At 44.6% G+C, this 20402-nt stretch overlaps 2 protein-coding genes across 2 annotated transcripts in view; one reads left to right on the top strand and one right to left on the bottom strand.

The window, feature by feature from the left end:
* The window catches only part of LOC115085885 (zinc finger protein 225-like), a 93731-nt gene extending 83470 nt beyond the window's left edge, over positions 1 to 10261 (bottom strand). The window contains exon 1 of the mRNA XM_029592423.1: positions 9961 to 10261. The gene's annotated coding sequence lies outside the window, so the exon portion shown is untranslated. The remainder of the gene's footprint in view (positions 1 to 9960) is intronic.
* A 4394-nt stretch (positions 10262 to 14655) lies between these two features.
* The window catches only part of LOC115083158 (zinc finger protein 420-like), a 35986-nt gene continuing 30239 nt past the window's right edge, over positions 14656 to 20402 (top strand). The window contains exon 1 of the mRNA XM_029586966.1: positions 14656 to 15240. Coding sequence (XP_029442826.1) covers positions 14656 to 15240 — 585 coding nt within the window. The remainder of the gene's footprint in view (positions 15241 to 20402) is intronic.

Here is a 20402-nt window from a genome sequence, read left to right as displayed (position 1 = left end):
ATGGGGGGGGGGAGGGACCGGCTTACCGGTAAATCCCCCCCAACTCACCGGGCTGTGTCAATATTCTCCAGGTATTAAGGCCAAGTTGATCTAGTCAAAGGTACTAAGGTTAGGATACCTGGAGGTTAGGTAAGTTAGGCTATCTGGAGGTGCTTTTCAGCTTCTCTGACTCCATCTGCTGGAAGGGAGGCATAACCAGGGAAAGCACTATTCTTGCTCAGGCATACTTGGTTCGTAGTGCACAAATTTTAGCCTAGCTTATAAGAAGTTGGATGAAAAAAAGTTTGCACACACACTGCATCATTCATCATGCATTATGGCGTTAACACACGCAATTACGCGTTGACGCCATAACGCATGCGAAAAACATTGTAGCGCATGGTACAAATGCAAACTTTGGGGAGGGGTGGGATCGGGAGGAGTTTGGGCGGGATTTAGGTAAATGAGGGGCTATATCACATGGTTTTAACACCAGAAATAACTATTATTATTTAATTTTTATATACCGAAGTTTCATGAGAACATATCACATCTGTTTACATTAGTTTAATATTAATTTAAAAATATTTGTATTTCCAAAATTAAATGAAGAGAAGTAAATACAAAGTTTCATTATAAACTAGTAAAACAAATAAAATAGTAAAATAATTAAACAAAATTTAAACAGTTAAAGAAGCAGAGCAGTAAAAGCAGAGATAATATAATTAACTAAATATTTATATTAAAGGGGGAATATAATCCTTAGGTTAAAACTCTTGGAAGACTTGTTTGAATAGCCATGTTTTAATACCCTTTTTTTTTTAATTCTTTATTTATTCATTTTAATACATAAACAAAACAATTTTGCTTATAAAGAAATATTGCGGTTCCATTAATAATCACAAGCATACTTATTTTTGCCACCATCATTATTGAATAAAGTAAACCCTCTATAGTCTAGCTATTTGAAAATTATATAAACCCTGGTGTGCAAAATATTTTTATAATTCTTATACATTGTTCAATATATTAAGTCCCACTCCTAGCAGAATACTATATGTAGATCCAGAACTCTTTTAAGGAACAAAATATTAGGAATATATCATAATTAACAATCTGCACGTAACAACACTTCCATTTTTATCTATTGGGTTAAGATGTTAATTTTCCTGGCCTCGATAAACTCCCTTAACTGTTCAGGGATAAAGAAAACATAATGTTCATTACCTTTCGTGAGAAAGCATTTACAAGGAAACAAGATTTTAACAATATAGCCCAGCCCTATAGCCTCTTGTCCTGACTTAGCTCCAGCTACTCAGCCTGGCCTGAGTAGCTGGAGCTAAGTCAGGAAAAATTTTTAACAGCAGCCTCATGAAAGTTAAGCGGATATTTCCTAAAATATGCTTTCATAACTAGACGGATATCTTTAACTGTTATAAATGACACCAAAAGTGTTCCCCTGCTTATAACATCTAGTGTAGAATCCTCAAGGAATCCGGTTACGTTCCCTGCGAAGGGAACACTAGAAGGGTTTCCTGAACGCGTCGACGTAGGAAGAAAAAAGCAGGAGTTAATGGATGGTAGCTTTGCTTCAGTTATTTCCAGATTTGCATGTAGGAATCTCTTCAAAGTTGTGTATGGGATTTCCCCCACAACTTTGGGGAAATTAATGAAACGTAAATTCAAGTGTCTGGATTTATTCTCAATAAATTCCATATGTCTGGAAATAGCTTGGCTATCTTTAATCGCTGCAGTTTTATACTGTTGGAGTTGTTTATTTTCCTCTTCCAAACCATTCACTTTCTCTTTTAAACCGTCTAATTGGGGTTTTTTTTTGCAATTGGAATTTTATTGAAATTGAAAACATGAACATTGAGCACACACATTAACAGAAATACAGCTTAAAGAAGAATACAACTCAGAGTACAAAGAACAATGAAATATCTACTTCCAAAACCAGCAGACACGTTGCACTCTAAATGAGCTAAGTAATTTTGTTTTTCAGCTCAAACCCCCCCCCCCCCCCTTTCCAGGTACATACACAGGATCAACATGTTAAACAAAAAGATGACTGTATTGGCTGCAATAAAGAGGTATAAAACCAAAATAAACGGTGTCAGATGTTTTATGTCCACCTTCAGAGGTGGGTCGGTATTTCATCCTACCCTTGGGGGCTTGGCTAAGGTGTCCCAGCGCGATTAGGCGATCCCCGAAGTGGGACCCTTCTGAGTAAGTAGCCATTGCGTCAAAGGGCGCCATATAGCTTGAAAGGGTTTCAAATTATCATGGTTTACCGCAGTGAGATACGACAGATGATATTGGCTATGCAACCTGTGCAGTACCTCTGCCCTGGATGGGATGTCAGAAGATTTCCATACCTTAGCTAATGCAGCTCGAGCTGCAATATATACCTGGGTAAGGAATTTATGAGTATGCTTATGGTATTCCTCAGAGGGCTCATGTAGTAAAACACCCCGTATACTAGGAGTCCGGAATCCCGGCACCACAGACTCAAGCCAATCAAAAAGCTGTTGCCAAAATGAGCGTACTTTGGGACAATGCCACCAAATATGAGTATAATTAGCAACAAGGCCGCAGCCTCGCCAGCATAGATTAGAGATGGCAGGCATCATTCTATGAAGTTTCTCTGGGGTCCAGTGCCAGCGATATAACACTTTGTAGCAGTGTTCTTGTATAGAAGCAGCAATAGACACCTTAGAAAACTGCAGGAAGATGAGATCCCAATCATCCTTTGATATATCTTCCCCTAGGTCCTTGCTCCAGGCTAAAAGATGGTTGGCCGAGTAAGGGGAATGATTATTGAGTAGCTTATAAATTTTAGAAAGGACTCCCCTCATTTTGTCTGCATGTGCACAATAGGACTCAAAGAGGGTTTTATGGGGGTGAATCTTTTTGGCGGATAATAATGGTTGAAGAAAGTGACGGACCTGAGCATAAGCCAACACTTGTCCTAGGCCAAGCGTCCCTGGGTTAGATAAAGCCTCCAGGCTCCGCACAGACATATCCTTCAGACAGTGGCCAAACGTAGAGAGCCCTTGTTGGTCCCAGGATACCAGCTGAGGATTTTCCATGCCCCCCCTAAAGAGGTTATTGGAAAAAAGGCAAGAGGATTGAAAATATTCAGAAGGGCCCACAAGTTTAAGCTTCCAAGTTTTCCACACTCTAACTGTGGTAGTAAGAGCTAGCGGTAACCTCGCCATGGGCATCCAGGTGGATTTAGGCTGCCATGCTAACACCTGAAGGGGCATAGACCCTATTTGCCTTTGCTCCAATTGGACCCATTATTTGGGATCCTCCTTACGAGAAAAATCTACTAAAAAGCGAAGCTGTGCTGCTGCGTAATACCAGATAAGGTTCGGTGCTCCCGAGCCCCCTGCTCTCTTGGGTAAATATAAAACAGTTCGAGCTACCCGGGGTGGCCGTTTCCTCCAGATAAAGCTGTAAATTTTAGTCTGCCACCTTTTAGCAATGCAGTGGGGAGAAAGATAGGTATGGTAGAGAAAAAATAGAGGAGGCGTGGGAGAATTACCATTTTAACGATGGCCAGTCTGCCCAGCCAGGAGAATGAATCCCTATACCACGTGAGCATATCTCTGTCAATCTTCTTCCATAGAGAATTATAATTAAGGGATTGCAATTGGGAAGTGTGGGATCCAATGTGTACCCCCAGGTATTTAATAGAGGATTTTGCCCATTGAAAGGGAAAGCGTTGTTTAAGGTCTAGGACCTCTTGGGGAGACAAAGTGAGATTCAAGAGCTCCGACTTCTCTAAGTTCACTGTAAAGCCAGAAACTTTATGAAACCGCTCCAACTCTTCTGCGACCCCCTGAAGGGATGTGGCAGGATTAGTTAATGTAAAAAGGATATCGTCCGCAAATAGGGACAATTTAAAATGTAAGTTAGGAAAACGGACGCCCGTGATAGTAGCCGTCCGTCGGATAGTCCAAGCCAAGGGCGAAGAGCATGGGTGACAACGGACATCCCTGGCGCGTCCCTCTCTGTATATTGAGTAACGGCCCATACCCTCCATTCACTTTGACTCTGGCCTGCGGCTGCATATACAATTTCTTGATCCAATTTTGAAAAAATTCACCAAAGTGCATGTGGTCCAGCACGCTAAAGAGAAAGGGCCAATGAACTAAATCGAAGGCCTTCTCCGCGTCAATGGCCAATAGCGCAGCAGGGATCTTATGATGATGTACCCAATCAATCAGATCAACCACTTTCCTAATATTGTCACTAGCCATACGGGATGGAATAAACCCTACCTGATCATTATGCACTAAGGAAGGAATAATGCCCTTTAAACGTTCCGCTAATATGCGGGCTAAAATTTTCAAATCCAAATTTATAAGTGAAATTGGGCGATAGGACCCACAGTGAATAGGGTCCCGGCCTGGCTTGGCAAGTACTGTAATACCCGCAACATTGGCATTATGCACCAGCCGTCCAGTAGTCCGCAGAGAGTTAAACATTTCAGTGAGGGGTTCAGCCACCACATGAGAAAGCTTTTTATAGTAACATCAAGTCAGACCATCAAGGCCCGGAGACTTCCCGGGTCTTAGGGCCTTTATGGCCTGTTGAACCTCCTCAAGGAGTATGGGGGAATCAAGATACGTCTGTTGCTCTACAGTGATAGACGGCAGAGGTAGATCCTCCAAATACCCCGCTATATCAGCGTTGACTATGGAAGTATCCTCGCTATACAGGTGCCCATAGAAATCAGTAAAACATTTCCGGATCCCTTCAGAGGACGTAACCAAGCGTCCCCCACTATCCTTAATTTTGGCTATATTATTTTGAGTAAGAACCTCCTTTAAGCGGCGGGCTAGTAAACGGCCCGCCTTATTACTCCCTTCAAAGTATTGCTGTTTTACAATGTCCAAATGAAAAGCAATTTTTTCAGCATCGAGTGCCCTAATGGTATCACGGGTGCCCTCCATGCGCCTGAGGGATCGAGGACACTGCGTTTGCATATGCCTCTGGGATAGCTGGGCCAGCTCGGAAGTTAAGGTTCGCCTTTGCGTCTCCTTTGCCCGTTTGCAAAAAGAGGCCCGGGATATGAGTATGCCCCGCGCAACTGCCTTGGAGCAGTCCCATATCGTCGGTCTAGGGGTACAATCAGCAGTATGTCGTTGGAAAAAATCAGTAAGTTGGGCTCCCAAGTGTGTCACAAAGGAGGGATCCCTGAGGAGGCTCTCATTCAAGCACCAAAATTTTTGGCCCGGGTCTTGGTGAGAGAATTGCACTTTAATCCAGACTGGGGCATGGTCCGACCAGACTATGGGTTCTATACCAGCATCTATCACCCAATTTTGTGACTGCTTATCGACCAGGAAATAGTCTATCCTGGAGTAAAGTTGGTGAGTGTGTGAAAAATAACTATAACATCGAGAATGTGGATTCCTTGACCGCCAGACATCCCCCAACTGCCAGTGGGATACTAAGGTGGAGAGGCGCTTCCGGATTTTGTTAGGCACTGTAGATGTCTGTGCGGAGTTATCTAAAGAAGGGCTATGTGTCACATTAAAATCCCCCCCCCACAATGAGTGCTCCTTCAGCGTGTTTATTCAGTACCTCTTCTAGCGCATGAAAGAAGAGGTCCTGACCTGTATTAGGTGCGTACAGGCTAACCAAAGTAGTAATCTGTTTACCCACTCTAAATTTAAGCAAAACATATCGCCCCAGAGGATCTCGTACAACCTCTAAGACCTCATGGACGAGATCACGGGCAATCAGTATGCCCACCCCCGCATATCTGGAATCTTTTGTACTAGCAGCAAGATATTTATGGGGGTAGTGAGGGGACGACAATACCCTTTCATGACGCTTCTTTAAATGCGTCTCCTGGAGTAACGCAATAGAAACATGATGATTCTGCAGCTCTTGATAAAGGAGAAATCTTTTACGGTAATGGTCGATACCCTTGACATTAATGGACATAATACACTCGCCAGTACCCACACGTGTGGAGGATGTAGGTTGCTTAGCCATGAGAAGATAGGGTCCCCCTAATAACGAAGAACAAGCCAAACAGCACAGTGGTAACCTGTATAATCCCCGGAAAGGCTAACCCCCATATCATCCCCAATACCAACATCACCCGCTGCAACTCGTGGGTGAGTATACTCCCCTCCTGGGAGTCACTCACCGCCAACAAGACCCATACTCCCCCCACCCCCCTCCCGTTAGTAGTGGAACAATAAACCCCGTAAGATATTGTGAAGTAGAACAAGAAACAGTCGCACTATGTGGAAAAGTCCATCAGTTCCTCTCCGGATACCACACGCACGCACATTGATCAAAGGCGTGTGAAAACAACTTGGTGAATCCTGGAGCAGTAGTGATGCATTAGAGCAGTGGTTCTCAACCCTGTCCTGGGGACCCCCCCAGCCAGTCGGGTTTTCAGGATATCCACAATGAATATGCATGAGAGAAAATTTGCATGCACTGCCTCCATAACATGCAAATTTTCTCTCATGCATATTCATTGTGGATATCCTGAAAACCCGACTGGCTGGGGGGGTCCCCAGGACAGGGTTGAGAACCACTGCATTAGAGTATCTTCGACCGTGGTCGTAGCTCAGACTCCCTCCAGACTTGGAATCAGCCTTGATCGGACAAAGCAGTGCGGGAATCCTCAGAATGACGACGAAGGCGTCGGCCTCCCTTCCCCGCCCTGCGCCATTTCGGATGATCGTCCATCTTCAAGTTTCGTGTGGGTTTCTACGGTGCCACTATATTAGGTTGATGTCCGGCCTTGTTCAGTGCACCTATAGCCTCCGTGAGCGTTTTGACACGATAGGTCACGCCATTGATCGTGAATTGAAGTCCAAAAGGGAAGGTCCAGCGATAGCGTATAGTCTCAGCCCTAAGGTAGGCAGTAATTTCTTTCAGCTCAAAGCATTTGCGGAGAGTGGAAGGGGCCAAGTCTTGAAATAGGGATATGGAGTGACCTTCCCAAGACCAAGCCTGTTTTTTGCTAGCGGCTTCCATTATGTGGGCTTTTTGTAGAAAGCTGTGGCAGCACAGAATAATATCACGTGGTCTGGAGTCCGTTCTGGGCCCCAATGCCCTATGTGCCCTTTCTAGGCGGATGGGGTCACTCTGAGTCCCCGGCTCCCGATCTTCTGCTGCTGGAGGGTGGTATAAAATAAATTGACAGATGGTAGTGGTAGTGTGCATAACATCCGTATAGTCAGGGGATTCAGGGACTCCCCTGATTCTAATATTGCAGCGTCTAGAGCGATTTTCCAAATCTTCCAGTTTTTCTTGTAGCGTGCCAAGTTCTTCTTCCATATGAGAGTGTTGCAGCGCTACTGTGTTTAAAGATACGCCATGCGCATCTACTCTGGTTTCAAGCTCATCCACCCGAAGGCCTAAGCCGGCTATATCCTCCCGGATGTCTGCCATTGAGGCCATCAGCTCTTGTTTATGGGCTTTTAAATCAGCCCTAAAATCCATGAACCAGCCGCGAATATCATTTTTAAGTTGGGCCGTTGTCGCCGCCCATTCCATGCTGTCCCCAGCCGAAGGGTCAGGTACCTGTGCCGGCGTGTCTTTCGCAGCGGTCGCGGCCTGCTCCGGCCCTGCCTCGTGGTCGCTGCCGAGATCGGGAGGAAGCCTGCTGAAGTGAAACTGCTTCAGATCTACAGCTTTTTTCCGTGCCGCCATTCCAGCTTGTGCACCAGCGCAAGAAAGAACCAGTGCACCGTGATCGCCGCAGAGGAGCTGAAGAAAAACGGGGTTTTTTTACTTTAAAAGCTGCGTCAGGAGCGGAGCGAGTCCTCTATGCGGCCATCTTGTTTGCCGGCGGAAGGGCGCCCCCCCTAAACCGTCTAATTGTGTTTGCATAACAACTGACTTATGAACGCTCTGTGAGTTAGAAGTTTCCATTTTTTCATTCATGGAGTTTATTGCCGAGGCCATGCCAGCCATGAACTCCCAGAGGGAGTCTAAAGTCACCTGTGCAGGTCTCACAGGGATAGCGATTAGGTCTTTCTTTGTGCTATTTTCTGGAGACATACCTTCTCCCAGGGTTATGCTGGTTATGGTTAGCCCCTCAGACCTCAGCTTTTCCACCGGGCTAGATGTAAAAGGGCCCGCAGCTGTCCCGTTGGAAATCAGCGAGGGGTCCTCTGGAATTAGGCCGGCTTGAATCGCTGCCGCGCCTCCACTCCTCGTCTCCTCAGCTAAACTCTGCATAGGTGGCTCCCTCTGTTCCGGGCTTAGAGAGACCTCCCCCGTCGGCAAGAACAGCTGTTCCACGCTCTCCTGCACATCGGCTTCCTCGGTTCTCTGTTGCGGTGTTGGACTCACAAAGCGAGTAATCTCTGTCTGAATCGTCGTGGAAGAGTTAGTTTCGGTCGGGTAGGTCCGAACTTTACCCTTCCTCTTAGCGGGCATTTTTCAGAAAAAAAAAGCAGCAAAGGCAGAGCGCTCCCGCTTAGGTCTCGATACGTGCAGCCATCTTGGATCTTAATACCCTTTTTAAATATTTTAATGTCAGATTCCATCCTTAGTTCCTGAGGTAGAGAGTTCCACAGCTGGGGCCCGGCAATGGAAATCTCCCTCTCTCACACATTATTTAAATGAGCGATTTTAGGAGAAGGGTTGGTTGATTAACATCCCTTTACCTGCTGATCTTGTAATTCTTGATGGGATACGAAAATGTAATGTTGAGGTTAACCATTCTATCTTTTCATCGTAGAGGGTTTTATGAATTAGCGATAGAACTTTATGCTAAGCCCTGTATTTAACAGGCAACCAATGAAGGTCCCTCAATATTGGTGTAATGTGATCAGATCTACACCTTTTTTCCTGGCGTTAGGCTGGGCGATAAGCCCGAAATGGCCATAACGCTCTCTCTCTCCTTAGCGGAGGATGCGAAAAATAGGGATTGCCACGCCGTGCGATAATACCGATGGTAAGTTACTGCACCAGGCTGTAACTCAAAAAGTTCCATAAACACACCCCTTTTCTTTATCGCAGACATGATCAATGCATTAGTAACACTTTTTGATTATTATAGGGGACAATTTGTCAAAAATTAGAGAAAACATTGCTGACCACCCCTTGATCATCTAACAGGCCAACTGACTCCATCGTTGCAGGTACGCATGGCATGGGTTATAGACCCCTAAGCTAGGTTCATGCAGGCTAGAAAGTCTGTGTCCTAATGCTCTTGGCACTTCAGTTCTCACAGACTGTCACACCAGCTTTGGTCCTTCAGCCTGGATTTCTTCATACAGACAGGTTTCTGGTTTTAAGTGCTTGGAAAATGTTTATTTTACAAATAATTACAAGTTTTTCAGGATAGTGAAAAGCAGTGCTTATCAGGCACTTTCACCGTGTAAATTTTTAGGTTAGATTAAATCATCTGTAGATGATTGTCATTTGACTCTCGTTGAAGTCTACCCCAAAAAGATTAAACATATCGGCTCCACAATAGTTTGGGGTCCTACAATCCTCACAGCACCCCTCTCTCTTATCTCATCCCTTAGCACACTTCCCCTCACCTGAGCATTCGCACTATCTTAACCCTCACCCCCACCCCCATTTTCCTAGCACTAAGGGATAGCCCCCCTGCCCCTGTGCCACACTTCCCTCTGCCCGACCCCTCTACCTCCCACCCTTTCACCCCACGCTTCCCTCTCTCTACTCCAACCCCTTTCGCTTTTGCCCCCACATTTCCCCCTCACCCACACTCGCTCTCTGCCTTTTCACTCTGTACAGTGCACCAATATCCCCCCCACCCGACTCCCACTGTTTTTGCCCCCTCCCCCCAAGGAGCTCAACATCCTCTCTCTGTGCCCCACCTCGATTTCCCCCCCCCCCCCCCCTTATCCCTCACCCATCCCCCACAGCACTTCTCTTGCCTCTCCCTCCTTTCCCCGGGAGGCTAATCCTCGGTTACCGCCAGGCACAATAAAAGTCTCTTCCCCGGGTCTCGCCTCTTACCTCTGTGGGGGTCTTCGAGTTACCAGGCCCCTTCAGGATGAAGTCGGGAGCTCGGCAACTTGGGGCAGAGATGGGGAGGGGGTGGAAAAAGTTTAGCGGCGACTGCGGGCCAGCAGAACCAGGCACGCAGCTTTCCTTTTCTCACAAGCAACTCCTCGCCCCCTATCCGTTTTATTTTAATTATACCGTACACGAATTCGGCAGCGCCGGTGAACCGATCAGAGCAGAAGCGCTGCCTGAACGGGGAAGCTGGCAGAAGCAAATGGGACCGAGACACAGGCGCTCTCCACCCGCTCCCGCCTTCCGGCCCCCGCTCGCCCGCTCCCGCCGCCTCTGATTGGTCGCTGCTGCTCCGGCGCTTCTGATTGGTCGCTGCCCAGTGCCCACGCCTCTGCTTGGTCGCTGCTGCCGCCGCCTCATCAGTGATGAGTCATCACCCAGCGACTGCTGGCTGTGCCCCTCCCCCCCCCCCCCCATCGCCTGCCTGAAGACAAAAGGAGCCAGCGGCCCCCTAACTCGGCTCAAATGGAGTCCAACCTGCACGTGCTAATTTTTCACCCGTACAAAAAAAAAAAAGGGGGGGATGGAAGAAAAGATGTCCAATTGGACATGAAAACTAGGGATGCCAACTTTTCCATAGACCAGGACTAGACACTTCAAGGGGGGGGGGGTAGGGATGGTGCCCCCTCATTTGCATACATTTTAGATCCTGCCTAAACAGTGTATCTGCAGAGCCACTAGGAGCTGAGGGCTTGTGTTGTGCATCACTTCCTCTCTCTATGCTGTCTAATCACAGCATGCAAAAAGGTGGCATGGATACAGCACAGCTCTCTTCCCATAGGCTCTGACCTGCCTTTCTCTTCCTCTAAGAGGCTGTGGAAAAAAGGAGGATCCACCTGCAAAACCGGACATTTAGTGTCTGGTCAGTACTTCTGACTGGACACTGTACAGAATGCCTGAAAACCTGGCTGTCGGGTCCAAAACTGGACAGTTGGGAACCCTGCATGAAATAGCCCAATCTGGCAAAACATTGAGTCAGAAAAGAGAGGGAGGGAGGTTAGGGGAGATCCATCTCTGACTGTTGCTGTCTCCTGCACCCGCCCAGCACTAACAGCAGAGGAGCTGATCCTGCACGCGCCATCCAGTGGGAAGGGAGGGAGTCTGGAGGAGAGCCAGGGAGAGGGGACGCAGGAGGAAGTGTGGATGGGGATAGAGCCAGGGATAGGGGGAGCAGGAAAGAGGGAGAGAAGCTGGGCCACTGCTGCCATCTCCAGCACCTGCCCCATAGCATAAAAGAAGAAAGAAATCAGGACACAACAAAAGGTCAAGCGAAAGACAGTATTGCCAAAGAGGTAATGTGAGGTGACAAAACATTTTTCAGATATATCAGAGAAAGAATGGAGGCCAGAAGTGGAATAGTGAAATTGAAAGATGACGAGGAGCAAGGTGTGGAGAGAGACAAAGAAATGGCAGAAATATTAAACAAATATTTCAGTTCGGTGTTCACTAAAGATCTTGGAGGACCATGGGTATGGAATAGATGAAACAGTTTATGGAACAGAATGTATGGGAAGAGCTAGGAAAACTGAAAATGGACAAGGCGATGGGGCCTGATGAGAGGGAACAGCTTTTAAATTAGAACAAAGGGGAAAGCCGACAGTCGCTCAGCAGCGCATGGTTCGGAGGGGGATATCTTCAAAGGATACTAATGATGCATTAGAATTAGGGCAACCCAACAGAGAGGTTCCAATAATAAGAAAAGTAGTCCAAGTGCCTATAATTAAAAACTCACCTTAGCTAAAAGATTCCAATTTATCCCTGTCAACTGAAAAGCAGAATGTAAATACAAACAAAATGCTCAGTTTGAAATGTTTTATGCTAATGCCAGAAGTCTAAGAAGTAAAATGGGAGAATTAGAGTGTATAGCAGTGAATGATGACATAGACATTGATAATTATAATTCATCCAACATCATATTCAAAAGCTGAAAAATATTGTTCGGGAGAATGTGGTACCTCATATGTCAACTGAACTTCTTTATACTTTCAAAGAATGCTCACAATCAGGTATTTATAGCTTAGCAAGTGCTATTTACCAGTGTATAATTTTGCTGAGAGACTGGATAAACCTTCTTTTAATAATTGGTAACCCCATTCAACATTATTTGCATTTTTTTCTTTTTTTTTAAATATTTAAAAAGACGAGACACTTATCATTTGCATAGCGTGGTTATGACAGCTTTTAACAACACCGGCCCGACCCGACATGGTATGTGTTTCGTGGCCTTCTTCAGGGGTGGAACATTTTGCGGTGTGTTCATGAAGACTGTCCCATTATATACGCTGTTGCACAGTCTCAGCTTTATTGAAAGCACTTTCAGTAAAAGAAGCCCACGAAACTCGTACCGTGTCAGGTCGGCCCAGTGTTGTTAAAAGCTATGCAAACGATAAGTGTCTCATCTCTTTAAAATATTTTAAAAAAAGAAAGAAATGCAAATAATGTTGAATGGGGTTACCAATGATTAAAAGAAGGTTTATCCAGTCTCTCAGCAAAATTATACACTGGTAAATAGCACTTGCTAAGCTATAAATACCTGATTGTGAGTATTCTTTGAAAGTATAAAGAAGCTCAGTTGACATATGAGGTATCACATTCTCCCTAACAATATTTTTCAGCTTTTGAATATGATATTGGATGAAATATAGCTAATTGATACATCATACATTCACAATTTCTAAGTTAAATTATAGACATTGATAAGACAGCTAAGAGAGAATTAAAAAAGAAGTTGGCCGTAGAGGCAAAAACTCACAGTAAAAACTTTTTAAAATATATCTGAAGCAGAAAGCATGTGAGGGAGTCAGTTGGACTGTTAGATGATCGAGGGGTTAAAGGGGCACTTAGAGAAGATAAGGCCATCGCGGAAAGATTAAATTATTTCTTTGCTTCGGTGTTTACTAAAGAGTATGTTGGGGAGATACCCGTTCCGGAGAAGGTTTTCATGGGTAATGATTCAGATGGACTGAACCAAATCACGGTGAACCTAGAAGATGTGGTAGGCCTGCTTGACAAACTGAAGAGTAGTAAATCACCTGAACCAGATGGTATACACCCCAGGGTTCTGAAGGAACTAAAAATGAAATTTCAGACCTATTAGTAACAATTTGTAACCTATCATTAAAACCATCCAATGTACCTGAAGATGGCCAATGTAACTCCGATATTTAAAAAGGGATCCGGTGTGATCCGGGAAACTATAGACCGGTGAGCTTGACTTCAGTGCCGGGAAAAATCGTGGAAACTGTTATAAAGAATAAAATCACAAAACATTTAGTTAGACGTGGTTTAATAGGACGCAGCCAGCATGGATTTACCCAAAGGAAGTCTTGCCTCACAAATCTCTTACATTTTTTTTGAAGAAATCAATAAATATGGACAAAGGTGAACCAGTAGATGTAGTGTATTTGGATTTTCAAAAGGCATTCGACAAAGTCCCTCATGAGAGGCTTCTAAGAAAACTAAAAAGTCATGGGATAGGAGATGATGTCCTTTTGTGGATTGCAAGTTGGTTAAAAGACAGGAAACAGAGAATAGGATTAAATGTCAGTTTTCACAGTGGAAAAAAGTAAACAGTGGAGTGCCTCAGGTATCTGTACTTGGAACTTTGCTTTTTAATATATTTATAAATGATCTGGAAAGGGGTACAACGAGTGAGGTGATAAAATTTGTGGATGACACAAAATTATGCAGAGTAGTTAAATCTGAATCAGATTGTGATGAGTTGCAGGAGGATCTTGCGAGACTGGAAGACTGGACTTCCAAATTGTAGATGAAATTTAACGTGGACAAGTGCAAAGTGATGCATACAGGGAAAAATAACCCTTGCTGTAGTTACACAGTGTTAGGTTCTATCTTAAGAGTTACCACCCAGGAAAGAGATCTAGGCGTTATAGTGGATAATACATAGAAATAGTAGGCTCAGTGTGCTGCAGCAGTCAAAAAAGCAAACAATGTTGGGAATTATTAGAAAGGGAATGGTGAATAAAACTGAGGATGTCATAATGCCTCTGTATTGCTCCATGGTGACACCGCACCTTGAATACTGTGTTCAGTTCTGGTCACCACATCTTAAAAAGGATATAGCTGCACTGGAGAAAGTGCAGAGAAGGACGACCAAAATGATAAGGGGCATGGAACGGCTGCCCTATGAGGAAGGGCTAGTTAGGGCTGTTCAGTTTGAAGAAGAGATGACTGACGGGGGATATGATAGAAATCTACGGAATCATGAAAGGACTTGAACAAATTAATGTAAATCGGTTATTTACGTTCTCAAATAATAGAAGAACCAGGGGGCACTCCATGAAGTTAGCAAGTAACTCATGTAAAACAAATTGAAGAAAATTCTTTTTCACTCAGCACATAGTTAAGCTCTGGAATTCATTGCCAGAGGATGTAGTTACAGCAGTTAGTGTAACTGGGTTTAAAAAAGGTTTGGATAGGGGGGGGGGCCGTGACGTCACGAGCTGTGATGGCAGCTTAATTCTTCAGCTCCTCCCGTCTCCCGACTAATCTAAACTGATCTACACTCATACAGCATCAATTAACGTCCTAGACATCTCAGGACTAAAGCTAAGTATCCTGCCATGATGACTAAAAAGAAAAATATAGACTTTCACCGTTTCTCCTTCACTAAGGATGGAAAATGCGCACTCAAAGGCCGAGCTGAAGGAGAGGCAGAGGCTCAAGATGGCGCCGAATTGCGGGCACAAAGCCCAGATTCCCTTAAGCTTAGCTCCCGAGACATCGGGCACCCAAGCTACTGAACACCCCTCCCGAGCTGAATTCCACGAATGGTTTTCTAGCTTACGCGCTGATATTAAATCATATCGCCAGGAGCTCTTAACACATATTGATGAGATGAGGGAGGAACTCACGTGCATGGGGCACCGGGTCGATGAAATGGACGCGCGCATGGACACCCAAGCCGATTTAACCAACGCTAACACCAGCGCACTCGAATCCCTGCGATCGGAGAATTCGCAACCCATATCTAAAATCGCCGACCTCGAAAACCGGTCACGTCGGAGTAATTTACGCTTCCGCGGGTTTCCTGAGGCTGTCACGACTGAAAGCTGCACAGATCTAATTCAACAATTCTGCCGCTTTTTGCTGCCCGAGACCCATACCACAGATAATAACTACGTCACCCCAGAGATAAAGCTTGATCGGGCTCATCGCGCTCTTAAAGCCCCACAACCCATCCGCACCAGAGATATAATCGTATGTTTTAATGATTGCTCGGTGAAAGAACTCATCGTTGCAGCGGCTAGAGCCCGAAACGCGTGGGCTTGGGAGGGAAGTGATATCACCATCTTCCCTGATTTATCCAATGCCACGTTGCAAAATGGACAATCCTTCCGTGAAATTACTGCCTTCCTTCGCGATAAAAATATTAAATACCGATGGCTCCATCCCTTTGGGATCTCCTTCGATCTGGAAGGTATTCACCACAAAGCTCTATTGCCAATAGAAGCACTACCAATTCTCACTCCATGTGGCTTCATAAGCTCGCAGGCCCAGGCAAAAATCTCCAATATATCAGCTCCGCGGGTGACTTACCCAGCCTGGCAGCGCCCCGGCAAATGTGACAGCAGACTGCGCCGACGGTCTGGAGGTTCCAATAGCAGCCACGGTCCTACCTGACGCACACACTAACACCCTTGCTGTAAAGAAGGAGACTCACCTAGGAAATCACTGGACAGAAATCTATTCATTTCACATCATATTAATTATTCTTGCATTCGGAACTCCAGTTTCTGCCTTCTTTAAAAATAAAAAATAAGCTTGATGCCATTGTTAAATTTGTGATATCTTGTTAACTTATGCTGTAATTTGATATGGGAGGCGGGGGAGTACCACACCTTGTGTTTGTGGCGTGCACATTCTCCCGAATAGGAGAGGGAGTAAACCTGCTTGGAGGAATATGCAGGTAAATTTAAAAATGAAAGAGACACTCTTAGTCCCCAGGGGATTCATGCTTCGTGTTCTGAGTACGGTATTTCTTTTGACCACTCTTGTGCAAGGACCAGATTGTCATATGGCTCACACCAACTTAACCTGTTGTTTATCCCATTGTCTACCTGATGTTTCTATCACTGTGTTTTAAGATTTTCTCATTCTCATGCATGCAGCTCTTACCAACTGTTAATGCAGACAATCACAACCTGTTGATCCTGAGAGATAGGGGGAGGGGGTTTTCTTGCTGGTTTTCCCAAGTAACACATAAGTCATGACGGATTTAAAAATCCTTTCCATTAATGCCAAGGGACTAACCTCTCCACAAAAAATGCTCTTTTTTCTATAAAGAACTTGGAGTCTCGTCACCAGACATACGGGCCGATACAGTAAAAGTCGTGGGAGAGCGGGTGAGCGCCCGCTCTCCCAGCGCGCGCACAGGCCACTCTCCTGGGCGTGCGATTAGGGCCAGCGGTAAAAAGAGGCGCTAGGGTCACCAGCGCGTCCCTAGCACCTCTTTTTGGACAGGAGCAGCGGCTGTCAGTGGGTTTGACAGCCGACGTTCAATTTTGCCGGCGTCGGTTCTCAAACCCGCTGACAGCCATGGGTTCAGAAACCGGACGCCGGCAAAATTGGGCGTCCGGTTTTCAAGCCACGGGCCGATTTCAAAAATTTTTTTTAACTTTTTTTAACTTTCGGGACCTCCGACTTAATATCGCCATGATATTAAGTCGGAGGGTGCACAGAAAAGCAGTTTTTATTGCTTTTCTGTGCACTTTCCTGATGCCGGCAGAAATTAGCGCCTACCTTTGGGTAGGCGCTAATTTCTGAAAGTAAAATGTGCGACTTGGCTACACATTTTACTTTCTGAATCGCGCGGGAATAACTAATAGGGCCATCAACATACATTTGCATGTTGCGGGCGCTATTAGTTTTGGGGGGTTTGGACGCGCGTTTTGGACGCGCTATTACCCCTTACTGAATAAGGGGTAAAGCTAGTGCTTTTTCAGGCTTCCCCTAGAGCCTCCTGCCCTCGGGTTTCTACTGTTGTCCCTCTCCCACCCCTGTTCATTGTATTTTCCACCTACTGTTGAGATGTAAACCGATATGATGTGCATTCTAATGTCGGTATAGAAAAGCTGTTAAATAAATAAATAAATAAATACAGCTGCTTACTTCCCAACATGTCCAAACAGGATTTCATAAAATATTGGCCAAATTAACTAAGGTGCGGGAAGATCTCCACCGGCTAGAGGTTGATCAAATAGCTCATCAGCTGAATCTCACACGACAAACTTATTTTGAAGGGGGAAACAAGGCAGGCAAAATTCTTGCCCATCAATTGAAAACATAAGAACATAAGAAAATGCCATACTGGGTCAGACCAAGGGTCCATCAAGCCCAGCATCCTGCTTCCAACAGTGGCCAATCCAGGCCAATCCAGGCAAGTACCCAAAAACTAAGTCTATTCCATGTTACCATTGCTAATGGCAGTGGCTATTCTCTAAGTGAACTTAATAGCAGGTAATGGACTTCTCCTCCAAGAACTTATCCAATCCTTTTTTAAACACAGCTATACTAACTGCACTAACCACATCCTCTGGCAACAAATTCCAGAGTTTAATTGTGCGTTGAGTAAAAAAGAACTTTCTCCGATTAGTTTTAAATGTGCCCCATGCTAACTTCATGGAGTGCCCCCTAGTCTTTCTACTATCCGAAAAAACTCACATATCAAAATCACATTCTCAAAATAAAAAATGAACAGGGTCACATTGTTTCGACTAATATAGAAATCACTCAACAATTTCTCAAATTTTATCAGTCCCTCTATACGGCTGAATCACACATCCAAAATCCAGACATTGATAGGCATTTGCAATCCACAGATTTACCGCGTCTCTCACCCGACATGTGTGAACTCCTTAATGCAGAGGTCACCATAGCAGAGATACTCTTAGCCATTAAAAATCTTAAAGTGGGTAAGACGCCTGGACCAGATGGCCTCACAGCTAAATTCTATAAAACCTTTGGCCCTATATTGGCACCCCTTCTACAAAAACATTTTAATTATCTACAAGCGGGAGGTTCGCTATTACCAGACTCGAAAAGCGCAGGCATTACTATTATAGTTAAACCTGGAAGAGATCCTCCCCTATGTGCCTCTTATAGGCCAATTTCTTTGATTAACTTGGATCTTAAGCTTTTAGCCAAAGTCTTAGCAGACTGTTTAAACTGCTTTATCGCTCAAATAATACATCCAGATCAAGCGGGTTTCATCCCTGGGCGAATGGCAAGCGACAATGTGCGGAAGATACTAAATATCCTATGGGGGATTTCTCAACAACAATCAGATCATCTCTTATTTATTTATTTATTTGGTGCTTTTTTATACCGGCATTCATGACAATGTCATATCATGTTGGTTTGCAGGAAACTGGGGTACAAAAAAAACCTTTAAACATTAACATAGTAAAGAAGTAAAAAAGTTACAATAAAACAGGGAGAAAAACTGGTGGGTGACGCGTCATACTTTTTCCAGACATACCTAATCCACAACACAACATTTTTATCTGGCCTTCCCAAATCAGCATATTCCTCCTCCTCCATTGATAAGTTGTCTTATCAATGTCTATAAGTTTCCCATCTTTACTCTCAAGGATCTCTCGTTTCCTTCTCAACTATCTAAGGCTGAGTTTCCGTCTCATCTCTCTCAGGCTGAGTTTCTGCCTTACATGCAGCTTCGACAATGTTTTGCCATATGATTAACTGACAGGGTCTCTTCTCACCTGAGCGAACCTTATTTGAGGGATATTGCATTAACCCCAAACCTCCTAAAGGATTGATATCCAAACTGTATAAGCTGCTAGTAACGCGACCGCAACCTAAACCCACACATATTGTGGCATGGGAGAATGACCTGGGCAAGTCACTCTCTGAAGAGGAATGGGCGAACATCTTTTCCAGACTATCGCACGGCTCAATCTCAGCTCAGATAATGGAAGCATACTACAAGGTTCTATACCGATGGCACCTTACTCTGACGCGTCTTCACCACTTCCGCTCTACTAATGACCACACTGTTGGCGTAACTGTCGCCAACTGGGAACTTATTTGCATCTGTGGTGGGACTGTGCATCTATTCAACCACTATGGAGATATATCTCCGGAATACTATCGGAAATCATAAAAATACCGGTTTCTTTAACTAAGGAACAGGCACTACTTTATATTTTCGACGATTCTTTTCCATCCTCAACTCAAACTCTCATTCAGCAGGTATGTACAGCTGCCAAAATGGAGATGTCAGCAACCTGGAAGAGAGCTCTGCTGCCGACATCTGCTGAACTATTAAATCGTATAGACCAGGCATGCACCCTCTATCGACTGACTGCTGTCAAATACCATACACTACCCAAGTTTGCCCATATTTGGAATCCATATATTTCATGGAGACAACTGACATTTTCAACATCCAATTCACAACCGTAGCCATTTATAATGCTTTGGACTTTTTTTTTTCTGTGACATCTTTGCATTTACTGTACCAATTCTTCAGCATTACCATGTGTAGCATGTTAGGAAGGGGGGAGGGGGGGGGGAAAGATTAGGATAAGTTCCTAGAGCAGAGCTTTCCAAACTTTTCATGTTGGTGACACACGTTTTAGACAAATATAATTTCATCACACAGTAATTCAATCTACTAGCAAACCAGAGGATAAAGGTTAAATGAATGAAATGTATTTCAACAATTTATGTGTGTTTCCTTAAATATATACATAAATGTTTCACGACTCAACCTATCTTGTGAAAACCTTTCATTTATATTAAAAATATATAATATTCCAAGATTAATGTTATTGTTATAATTTACGAGTAACAATAATAAACGTTATTGTGTTATTCAATTTACCTCTGTAATATATCTGCTGTTAGTTAGACTGCATAGTAGCAATCTGTTATTAATGGCTCCTAAAGAAGGAGGAGTCAGCAATCTTGTAGTGTCTCAGATATCGTCTTGCTAAGGAGTAGCAATCTGTAATGAATCTGATAAGTTATGGGTGGATCCCTGGGCCGGTGGCAGATGATCACGCCCCCGGGAGGATATCCTGAGAGGGACCACCGGCTAGGCTTGAGTATGGAGACAGACACAAATTAGTTCTTTTATTAAACAGGTTTTTGAAACCACCAGAGGTGGCAATAGTGAGCTGATATGCCCGGCAGGGCTGTAGTCCCTCAGGTACTGGAACAGCGATCCAGGATAGCTGAGCTGTTGAGAAACTGTAGAAAGTGAGTAGGCAGAGTTCATGAACAGAACTAGATGTCAAAACTCACATAAGGTCTCAAGGAAGCTCAGGAGCTGGAAAGGGTTAGGCCCTCGAGGAGCGAGTACCTGGTTCCAGGGAAAGTTCTGAGAGAGCGATGGTAAC

The sequence above is a fragment of the Rhinatrema bivittatum genome, chromosome 2 (assembly GCF_901001135.1).
Source record: "Rhinatrema bivittatum chromosome 2, aRhiBiv1.1, whole genome shotgun sequence".
NCBI classification, from domain to species: domain Eukaryota; kingdom Metazoa; phylum Chordata; class Amphibia; order Gymnophiona; family Rhinatrematidae; genus Rhinatrema; species Rhinatrema bivittatum.
Note: the sequence above shows the minus strand (reverse complement) of the source record. Positions and strands in the feature narration are given on the sequence as shown.